A 12,122-nucleotide genomic window follows, 5' to 3' on the forward strand; every position below is an offset into this window, starting at 1 on the left:
AAGTAGAGATCCACTTCCTTTTTAATGATGAAATTACACTGATTTATACTTGGAGAATCCCTTATAGGTCTAATGGATAACTGCAATGGATGGGACAATATAACCACCTAAACTTCCTTGTAGTGCAATTGTTACAACAGACCGTGATGCAGCAAACCTTTGGGCCACTGTGTCTTCTCCCGACTGCAGCAAAGCCAGTACCCATCCCACTTGGGAAAAGGCTGACTGTTAGATTGGGTCCTCCAACGAAATACTGAAATTAGAAATGTTACTTGTTTCCCCACAACCATTGGCAGATCACCACTTAATCGGTTTTGAGTACCTTCCACTTAGTTCCTCTATTGGAATCCATAAGAAAGTTATCCGGGGAAGGGACTTGTGTCGTCTAACTACTGAGCATCTTTCCGTCTCCCTACAACATGGCCTCTCCGCTACTAATCAACTTCAACTTTTAGGTAACTCAGTTGAATATATTTACTCTATCATTAACTTTTACCATTGAGAGTATTGCGCGTCCAAGGCTCTAGGAACATTAGCCTCAGCCACAAACATAATTGTAGGTGCAATGGTGACCAGAAAAAATGAAAGACTTTTTAAAGACTTGTTTAAGAAAAATAGAGCAACAATGGAAGAAAAGCCACTTTCCAGACACAAACACGATTTAAATTATTATACCAAGCACGCCATCTTTCAGCTCCTAATTAAAAAATCTTTTAAAATCTCATCTCATTTTCATTGTCCCATTTTGACCAAATTCTCATTGGAACAGTGTAAAGCACCGGCGGGGGTCGTCTGTACTCCTGCTCTCTATATGGTAGAGGAGAGGCACAGAAGACCCCAGCCAAGATTCTCTATATTGGTAAAATGTGGCGAGCAATCAAGGCACAGCTTCTCAGGAGGTGATGCAGGCTGCTTCTTAAGTACAGTGTAGTCCCCAAGCACCCACAGAGGAATGTCCACACACTATGTTAGTGAAAACGCAGTTCTTTATATAAATAAGGTTCACATTATGTACACAATCACAATAACACACTTTGTGCTCCGACAATACTTACATGGTAAATATATACAGTTCTAGGTGTTACCAATATTACACTGATTTCATTCAAATGCATCAACTGTATTCAGTTCAAATAGCATAAGAATCAACACAGTAAAATAATATCAACCCTAGACCTAGGAGGAAAACAAGTTGGTTAGAACAATTGGCAGAATCCTGAGCCCCTACCACTATGTACAGTTCTGTAGGAGGATAACCCCACCTGGGCAACCTGTAAATGAAGATGCACTACAAGCCCAGTCCAGATATTGGGCCTCAACACGAGTTGGGCTGTAGCCCTTGAATGCAGTGTTAACGGTATTACCGCCACATTTAAGAGCTGGCCCTATCACGAGTTGGGCGCTAAATGGGCTGTTTTAACTCCAGCCTTTCTCTGGAGGTGAAAATACCCTGTTATTCGGCTTTATTACAGCTGGCTGTATTAGCCCGCATAATTAGCACTGAAAATGCCCCATTGAATCCAATGGACCCAATAGGGAATTACCGTTAATACCCAACCTGTGATCTGGCGGAAATACCGCCGGCCCGGTTGGTGCTAGGGCTATTACAGTCGGACGGTATTACAACCGGGATACAGCCCAACTCGTGATGAGGCCCATTGTCTATTAGAGTCTTAACTGCTTCTATAAAAGTTCTACTGCCCCAAATTACCTGGTTTCGTAGAATTCTTTGGCGAGTCGTCGACAGGCCCTTCTTGAGCGCACTCCCTTTAAGGCAGGAGCCATGGGTCATTGAGATTCGGTGAAGAAAGTGGCGAACATTGTCGTGGAGGGAGCAGCTCCGATCTTCGCGGTGCTCGTTGACGAAAGCTTGTGAACGTCCTGTGAAGAAGAGGCATGCGGTGCACCTCGACGACGATAGTTTGTTGCTGCAAAGAGTCAATGAAGAACTTTGTCCCAGGAAAGGTGCCGGGTCGTCGGTGTCTGGCGTCGGCGGATGGGTCGGGACCACGGCTGGCATCAGTAGCTTCGTCAGCATCCCTGAGGTCTTCGAGTGGTGGAAACCTACCAGCGGATTCTCCTCGGTCGTCGGCGACCTTGACTTTCTCAAGCAGGATGAAAGTGGTCCACGAGGATGAACAAGGGAGTCCTTGGATCAAAATGTTCTTAGGCAAAAGGAGCACTGCGGCTCCGGTCGGCTACGGTGGACGGCTGTCCGATGCTTCTCTTTGTTTCCCAGGGCGGTCCCCTTCTATGGTCGGCAGCCTTTCGTAGGTCTGTCTACCAGGGAGCTTTGGCAAAGATCAGCTGGTTCAGGATGGTCCCTCGTAGCTCAGGGAGAGGTCTCCTAGCCAGGTCCTCTCTTGGCTCAGTTCCTTGAAGGCACAGCAGCTTTCAGAATGCAACGAAGGGAACAGAGGTTCACCTTCTTCTTCTGGCTCAGCTTTGAGAGTAAGCATCAAGTATCCACTTCTGCTTCTGAACGATTTCTAGCAGTCAGAGGTCCCCGGATATACTGTTGATCTCCCATTCACTCTGCCGGGTCACACTCAGGCAACCAATCACTCAGAAATGCAGTCAGGCAGCCAATCAGGCGCACGGTGCATTCAGACCATTCTTCTCCATCCAGACACTCACAACACAGAATGTGGATTCGGACAAGCACTCTGCCATTCAGCACTACACACTGCATTCATACCAGTTTCGGGCAGGGCTGTCTCAGTCATTGTGTCAAACACCAGATACTAGACACCCATAACAAGGAATGCATATTCGTCATACACTCCATTCACCCAGGTCCCACCCCACGGGCGTACCCACAACATACAGTCATTGGGAAGGCTCCAGCCAGTCTGGCCTGGACGTCCCCACAACACCTTATATGGAACTTCCACCCAACAGCCAGTAGAGGGAAGGGACAGAGTCAAGGCTTCCCAGGACTTCGGGAAAAGTAAGGTAACAGGCGATAGAAAGCAAGAGGCCACAGGGGCCATCTTGTTTCCCATCAGGAATCCACTGATTCCAATGACAGGTCCTGGGCATCTCAAAATGGAGGATACTCAGGGCACCTGTCAATTCAGCACAGAGCTGTCACCAGCCCGTACCCTGCTCTGTGGGCCACACACAGATGCCCAAAAACATACACCCCTGGGTGCCTTAAGGGTATCCCAAGGGTCTGTTCACCAAACCAAATACAGGAAGAGCCACACCGCCAGGAGTCCCACATGAACTCCTGCGTGGAAAACAAGACAGAACATACATGATAAAGCAATAAAGGACAAGGATTTGGAGGCCCTGCCCCTCTGATGCATTTCCAGCATCACAGACAGTGGAACTTGCTTTCTAACACGTTTTGCAGTAACATTATATTTAAAAAGTAATAGCAGTAAAGTTGGGAAATAAAAAAGCATAACTTAAAATAATCACTGGACGATTTTACTGCTAACTCTCAGACCTCATCTTTTCATTTTTCAATGGTAATCAGATCGACTTAAAATTGTCGGCAATACGAACCCCACCACTTGTCCGGGAGATACCTTGTCCCTCCATAGTTGTGAAGCAGTGGATTGCTGAATACACCCCAATTATTACCGACTTAGATCTTTTCAGAAGGACACATTCCATCTGGTTTGAAAACGACCTGGATTATGCTTTTATTAAAGAAAACCTCTTCAGAACAAAAGGGCCCTCAAAACTATTGGACAATTGCTAATACCCCATTTTTAATGAAGATTCACAACAACTTCAGGCTTACCTAGAGGAGGATTTGTTATTTGGCGATGATCAATCAGGTCTCCGACCATATAGGAGCACTGAAACAGACCTAATGGATGTCAAGGATTATCTTATTATAATGGATCAAGGATCATTATGTCCAATTGTCAGCTGCATTCGACACTCTGGACCACTTGTGTCTTATGTCCAGACTGCACAAGGTTACTGGAGTGGCGGATAGTTCTGCCAATGGCTTTCATCATTTTTAAAAAGCAGAGTCGCACAAGTAAGAACTGACGAGCATGTACCCCAGGGTATTAATATAGTGTGGCGTACCTCAGGGAGCATGTTTGACTCCCTGTTGTTAAATGTGTTTTTGAAACTGCAGCATGATTGGCTGTTGTCGCAAAATGTCCTATTTCAGAACTAACCAGACGACACACAACTCATTTTTCAACTACATAAAGATCACAAGAACAACTTTAAATACATAACAAATATCTTTCAAAACATTGAAAACTTGATGGACCAAAACTGGTCCAGCCTAAACACAACTAAGAATGAATGTTTAATTGCATTGATTTGCTCCTTAAGCTCAAAGTGTTTCCTTACGAAGTGATTCCTCCCCACAAGGCAAATATCAAAACAAAAAAAGTGGTACAGAATTTAGTAATCTGTTACTTTGACTCAAAGCGGACTATGGTGAATCACATTAGTAAAGTGCTTGTTCTGTGTAATGAATCCAGGACATCCGTCCCTTCCTTCCAAGGGGGAGCCAACCCATTTGATACTATGGAGTTGAGTCGGCTCGTCTAAACACCCTACAGGGGTCAGGGCAAGCGGGACCCTACAGGGGCGAGCTCTCCCTTGTGGGACAAGGATGCCCCAAGCAGGGTTTTTAAACCTCACCCATGATGTACCGAATCACAAGTATTTGTTGGTTTTATGGTAATTGAGTCTATGCAGGGCCCTTTAAAATCGAATGGTTTGGTTTCGGACCTGGTGTTATTGCCCATCTTGCAAGCAGGGCTGAAATAATGGAGGGAACATAACGTTTCTGAGACCCCGACCCAGAGAGAGGATCAGTCAAATGGCAAAAGAAGCCGCCCTAGGAAGCCACTCAGAGGAGGGAATGTCTCCTTCACATCAGGAGCCTGTAGGCAGGACAAAGCAGCCGGCGGGGTTGGCAGAGAAGGTCAAAGAACAGTGCAGAATCCAGTAAGGCTGTGAGAGTCCAAGGAGTTGAGACACGCAACGGACAACCTAACAGGCCACATCAGAACCCGTCAGTCCAGGACGGGAAGAACTGACGCACGAGAACAAGAAGCAGGCTCGGAAACGTGGTGTCATGCTGACTGGAGAGACCGCCTCCCACAACTATCACTGCCAAGCAGGTACGTGTGCACAAATCGAAGGCAGCGAGGAGGCCCCCCTTAGGCCACGCTATGCTGAGAAACAAGAGACGAGGCCCCCCAAAGTAATACGAGTTTAGAACTAATACCTGAACCCAGGCCAAAGGGCTGGATAGCCAACGTGGGGATGAGCAACAAGAAATCCACAAGGGGTTGAGAAAATCTAAGCTGTGCTGAGATGCCCCATAGACCACACTGGGCTATTAAACAACAAACCCCACAAAGAGGTGAACAGAGAAACTATGTAGAGCTGAAAAGCCAGCTAGGCCAAACAGGGAAATACCACAAAATAACATGAGGGGGTGAAAGATATTTGCAGCCAAGAAAACACAGGCAAATCCATGACACTAGAGTATATTACCTCTAAGGGGGAGCACCAACCCAGAGACATTATTTATTTGCATTTATTTATTGCATTTGTGTAGCCCCCAAATCTGAGGGTCTCATGGTGCTTGTACTAATACAACTAGAGAACAGGAATCAGATCATACAACAAGTTATCAAGGAAAGGATGGAGGGTCTAGGAGTAGCCTCAGTCATATTTGTTGAAAAGCCACGTTTTTAACATTTTCCTGAATGTTAGGTAGGATTGCTCATTTTTGATGCATGGGGAAGGCAGTTCCAGAGGGTGGGTGTGGCGACAGTAAAGCTGGATGCTCCTGCTCGTTTCTTGGTGAATCTAGGTGTGAGGAGGGAGGTGCAGGAGGATGAGCGTAGAGTATGTGGGGTGCTCTTTCTGGTGATGCTGTGGTTGAGGTAGAAGGGAGCAGTAGCATGGATGCAATGGTGGGCGGATGTGAGTAGCTTGAATTTGATGCAGACTTTGATGAGGAGCCAATGGGCGTTGCGTCCAGCTTGAGAGATGTGATCGGTACGGGTACGTCCTATCCCACATTGGGAGAACTATATGAACTGAGCAACCCAGCAGACTGGCTCGGAAGAAAACGTACATTTGGTTGGGGGCCAGGCCCAACCTCTACCAAGACATGAGAAAGACAAACAGACACTTTAAGTACAGCAAAAGGCAAAGGGCCTGAGAAGGAACATTGAGAACTCTATTCGGTGGGGGTCAGAAACCAACCACAGCCAGCTAAACCAGAGGGGTAAGTAATTCTTTCCTATGCTCACTTGATGTTATCCTTTTGTAACAGTGGTAGGGTCAGAGATTAGTATAGAGTAGGTTTGGACAGAGGACAGAGTGTTTGTGAGACGTCCTGATGAGCACCAGTTTATTATTTTCCTTTGAAGAATAGGGAATTCATCTTAGAGTTAGGGACAGAGGATGCATGTATTCCTTTAATAAAATCCCTTTGTTGAAAACATGTCCTCTGGTCCGTCTCCTATCTCTGACTTATCGCATCTGCCATTACTATCTGATGATTCTCAGGCAAATCAGACTTTTTTTGTCTGAAGATCATAGTGCTACTATAGAAAATAGAAAGACCAATCATTAGCTCACGCCTCGATTTTGGAAATTCATTACTATTGCCCCCCTCCGCCCCAATATTTAGTGGAACGCCTTCAAATATTACAAGCTATAGCTGATAGAACAGTTACCTGCACCCTGAACAAAAACACATATTACTCCAATCCTTCGAAAACTGCACTGGCTTCATGCATCAGTCAAAGCACTAGTAATCGGCTTTAAAACCCTCCACGCAATAGGCCCTCAATACCTTCAGAGCAGGTTTACATAGTATTGCTCTTCTAGACCTCTTCAATCATCTGGTAGCAATAACCTCTGCACAATTCGGTACAGGCGATCTAGATTTCTGGGCAGATGCTTCCAAGTGCTAGCCTCAAAGCTAGGAAATTCCCTGCCTAAAGAGCGTTGCAACATCAATGAAAGTTTGCTGTTCAGTCACAAACTCAAAACATTCCTGTTCTCAGAGTTTCCCTTTAGTAGACAACCTATAGCTTAGGAAATAAATAACATATGGCCATAGGGGCGCTATAAATGCCAAAGATAAGGCATATGACATATATATGGTTGCCACTGTACACAGTGCATGAGCTAATGTGTTGCTATATGAATGAAAAAGAGGGATAGAAAGTGAGCGAATAAAAGAGATTCCATTAATATGGAGAGATTGGAACATATAATGAATAAAAAGGAATATTTGCTCTCTCTGTTTAGTGGAGGTCCTGTACAGAAAAGAGAAAATATAACAGCGTACCAGGTGCTCAAAAGAGGAAAATGATGCACCATGAGAAAGGCTAGATAAGATGGAAGGAATGAATCCCTGATTCTATGAGATTTTAAAGGGCGAACACAAAAAAAGACAGCTTTCTTTAGGCCGATTTTGTGTGCCCTTCAAAAGGACGAAAAATGACATTCTGAAAGCCCCAGTACCCTCAACTCCCCCCTCCCCCTCCCCCACTCCCTCTCCCCCTCCCCCCAGAGGGTGATCATGCCCTAACTCTCTGCCACGCTGTTGGTTCGATTGATAGAAAATCGGGTGGATTCTCCCCCGGAGCCACCCCCCCTTTTAAGCCCACAGCGCCTCTTCCCAGCCAAACACATTCCCTTCCCTCCCACACAGTCACGCAAACACACATTTACCCGCTCCCCTTCCCCACTCACTCACACACACACTAATTACAACCCAAAAAACACTTACCTTGCTCCCTCGAATTCCCTCACCTGGCAGTGTGATTTAGAAAGACTGCTGAGAGCGGTGTCCGAGCGGTCTTGCTAAATCATTCTTTTTTAGTTTTGAGAAATTAAACAAGACCTTTACGCTTAATACCGAAAAGCCTGCTGTTATGATTAGCTCTGCCTGCAAGAGAGTGGAATGTTGAGATGGAAGGCAGAGCGCAGAATGTTTACCCATGAGTGAGTGTTCCAGGGTGGTCAGTTGAAAGATGTAAGCCCTGAGAGAGGATGCCGGTGGGTGTCCTATTTTCCCCATGACTTATCTGACATAAGAACTGTAATTATAAGCCCAAACTAAGTAAAGAACTTACAGTTAACAAGAAGTTGTCAGAGTCATTTGTAACCGGACCCAGAATACAACAGTGGCGACGAGGATGATGCTGATTTTGCTGAGGGGACAGCAGCACCAAGGAAGGACACCCACCGGCACCCCCAAGAGAAGAAATCCTCTCTCAGGTAAGGGCGCTGATTGGCATTGAGGAGCTGCAGGCGAGGCACAGTGAGGGCAAGCGTGACATAGAGAGGCGCTACAGAGGCAGTGGAGGCAGCAGAGTCCTAGACAAGTGTCATGTAATGTCCAATTGTGAAAAGCTGCAGCGCTACAGACGTCCTGCATGAACTGTAAGGAGGAGCGCTTTGTGATCATTCTGCCCTATCAGCCTATAAAGTGTCGCAGAGACAGTGGGTCTGAGAGGACCAGTGGCTAACAACAACTGGCATTTATGTCAAGGAGCGCAAGAATTGGCAAAATGACAGTCAGGGAAGCACTTTCAGTTTCAACATATGTCACACCTACCAGCATGATTATATGACTGGTGAGGTGAGACTGTAGCCGGCCTTTGGGGAGATCGCTTTTCAGGCAAGTTTTAAGTGGCCCTGAAAGAACAAGTGGGCGGTTGTCAGCAGAGTTCGTTGGTTCAGAGAGCTCTGCTTCCCTCAGCTTCCCAGTCCGACTGATGACGTCGGGTGGAATGCTGGAGGAGTTTGTGATGGTGCTGGCATTGATTGGCTGCGAGTTTAGCTGCTGTTCTGGAGCGTAGGAAAGGAGAACACAGCAACGTGAAAGACAGAGGTCCGATCACTTGCAACGTTGGGCAGCGTTGTTTTTTTTTTTTTTTCTTTTCTTTTTCTCTGCCATGTGCGCAGAATTAAGTAAACAATTGAGAACGACTGCCGTATAATAAGAAAGGGAGCCAGACATTGAAGTGGCTTCTCTCTGTGCTGTTTGAGGAGAGAGTGGAGCCAATGGCAACTTGAAAGAAGCATGTTGCATTTCAGTTTGATGTTCGGCATTTTTATGGGACAAATGAGCAATAAATCATTGGCTGCGCAATGAGGATAACATGTTGGGAGTGGCTGCAGTTCACTGACAGCAGTGATTTGTGCAGGCAGAGAGGGCCGTGCGCCCCACACCAGGTACTTTTATATAACGCTAGTGCCAGCAATGAGCAGGGGGAATGCCATTGAACTGCCGAGAGCTAATAGTTCAGAGGTTTTCCATCACACAGTTTTGAACACTTTTTTTTTTTTTTTAACAGCTTTTCATTAATTTTGAAATGGAAGTGGAAGTGATAAGAACTCATCAGATGAAATGTGTTTTCATGTAATGATGTATAAGTTCATGTAATGTATTGTGATTGCATTACTCATGTCAGAAACAACATTTACAAAGCGCAGCTGTGATGTGAGGCCTGTCTGAGTTACAGTAATGGAATGAAAGAATTTGTTGAGTACTGGTGTGCGCTGGGTTCGTATGTGCAAGCGCTATGACCTTTGATGAGTTATGGTGTGAGAGTTTTAAGTGGATGTCGTGGCCTCTGTTGATAGGGAAATGCAGTGGAAGTTTTTTTTTTTGGAACACCAGGAAATGTTGTGTAGTTTCGTTTTCTTAGAACATCCAAATTGCACAATTGTGGTTAATGTTTTTTTTTACAGGTAACATCACAAAGGACTTTGTAGCCAAATATGATGAACTCAATTGATGTTTGTACACTTGTTTTTCAAATATTTTGTACGCAAATTGCCAAGTGTGTGATGTGACTCTGTGAGAGAGTGGAGGTGTGCAAATGGAAGGAGGGATGAGACTCCCGACACTTTTGGTGTCAAATCTTTGGGGGATTGTGATTCCCGACACTGGTGGTGTCAAACTTTTGGGGGATGTAGAATCCCGACACTGGTGGTGTAAAATTTTTGGGGGATGTAGAATCCCGACACTGGTGGTGTCAAATCTTTGGGGGATGGAGAATCCCGACACTGGTGGTGTCAAATCTTTGGGGGATGGAGAATCCCGACACTGGTGGTGTCAAATTTTTGGGGGATGTAGATTCCCGACACTGGTGGTGTCAAATCTTTGGGGGATGGAGAATCCCGACACTGGTGGTGTCAAATTCTTGGGGGATGGAGAATCCCGACACTAGAGGTGTCAAATGATGGTAGGGATTTAGATTCCTGGCATTAGCGGTGCAAAAGTTTGAGTAATGCTATCATAGCTTTAGGCTGCGTGGGGGGTTAAGAACCCTGAATTGTGTTTTTTTTATGCACATTTGGTTGATGGGGGATGGAGGAAGATGGTTGTGAGTGCAGTATGTTTGTTTTGGATGATAGTTGGATTGGGGGCTGGTTCCCTGGTGTCGTATTTCATGGTAGGCCAGCTATGAAATAGTTGTTTTGTCCTGGTGGGAGTGTAGCTATGTGTTAGCTAGTACATGGTTCAGTGAAGGGAGAGCTTTTGCTCGGAGCGTTAGCTTGGTAGTAGTGGTTTTGGAAGGCCAGTTAATTATTTTATTATTTATGCTCTTTGAGCCTTCCCCTCTTCTGATATTTCCCACTAGTTACATCTTGGTATTTAATGTGGTTGGTTGTCCCTATAGGGGGAAGATGTGTTATGATTAGCTCTGCCTGCAAGAGAGTGGAATGTTGAGATGGAAGGCAGAGCGCAGAATGTTTACCCATGAGTGAGTGTTCCAGGGTGGTCAGTTGAAAGATGTAAGCCCTGAGAGAGGATGCCGGTGGGTGTCCTATTTTCCCCATGACTTATCTGACATAAGAACTGTAACTATAAGCCCAAACTAAGTAAAGAACTTACAGTTAACAAGAAGTTGTCAGAGTCATTTGTAACCGGACCCAGAACTCAACACCTGCTGACAAAACAAGTTGGCTGCTTTGCACACTAGAGCTGATCTGCAAAAAGTTGGAAAAGGATCACGTCTGAAAAATGGCGCAGACGGTTTTCTTTGTAAATAATATGCATGACTGTGGGGACATCACGTGATCTTGCTAGCCCGCGCTCCACGCGGAGAATGTTGGCTGGCAGAGGAAGGCTGGCAGAGCGCCATACAGGTCGGTCTGGAGAGCGCTGCTCCTGATAGGGAGCCCAGTTACTTGAGGCCCACATGAGCCTACACAAACAACTTCCAGGGCATAAATCCAATGCCATAGGAGGCCTCATGGGGGCCCTGGAAGTTTACAGCGTGCAGTCCAACTGCACACCTTGCCCCCAGTGAAGTAACTGGGAGGCCCAGCCTGACACCGAGTACCTGCCACTGCCCAGCCCATGGACCATTGAATACACCTGTTGATATATATAATAAAGGTAGTTAGAATCACTCCAGGCGTCCTGTCGTCATTAGAGGCCACAACAATGACAAAGGTCCTTTGTGTGTGTGGTGTCTAACAACTGGTTGCTATAGGTTGGCCACACAACTTGGGATTTTGTATTGTCTATGTTTAGAATTTAGTTGATTTATGTTGTGTATAATGTCTCTTCCATTTATAATCAATGTTTGAAAATATTGCTTTGTATATAAACATTTTCACTTGAAATTAAAACCGATATATGTTTCTATTTTAGTGCAGTGTCATGTATTACTTATTTTTTACTATTCTGCGTGAGGAATATATATGAACAGGTACTTGAACCGTTTCCCCTGGGAACTATCTAAGGCTATACTACTGTAATAAATTAGACCCATTATGGTATATGTATGCAAAGATTGACTGACCTGTGGCACAGCTGCATTGCCAGTGGCATGCATTTTGAGCTTCATCAAGGAAACCTTTGCTGCTGTTTCACTGTTCTTTGATCCTTTACGGCCTTTTTTTGCAGTGGCTTCCTTTTTTGAACCTATGAGACAGATTCAGAACCTTACTTGAAATAATGTCTCATCAAGAGACAGTTCCATAGCAAAATAAACCATTTCTTAGCATGTACATATCAATAAATGACACATTACGGAATACTGATTACAATACTTTTCTAGCATAGGTCGTACTACGATTTACAAACTTAGACTAATCCACCAATGCCAATGGTAGTTTATCATTTGTTGACTTTGTGGGGG

At 45.2% G+C, this 12,122-nt stretch overlaps 1 protein-coding gene across 1 annotated transcript in view; it reads right to left on the reverse strand.

Moving 5' to 3' along the window:
* ZFAND1 (zinc finger AN1-type containing 1) overlaps positions 1-12,122 on the reverse strand; it is a 398,662-nt gene that overhangs the window by 128,162 nt on the left and 258,378 nt on the right. Inside the window, exon 6 of the mRNA XM_069621276.1 lies at positions 11,784-11,905. Coding sequence (XP_069477377.1) covers positions 11,784-11,905 — 122 coding nt within the window. The remainder of the gene's footprint in view (positions 1-11,783; positions 11,906-12,122) is intronic.

The sequence above is a fragment of the Ambystoma mexicanum genome, chromosome 5q (genome assembly GCF_040938575.1).
Source record: "Ambystoma mexicanum isolate Mex_15411 chromosome 5q, UKY_AmexF1_1, whole genome shotgun sequence".
NCBI classification, from domain to species: Eukaryota; Metazoa; Chordata; class Amphibia; order Caudata; family Ambystomatidae; genus Ambystoma; species Ambystoma mexicanum.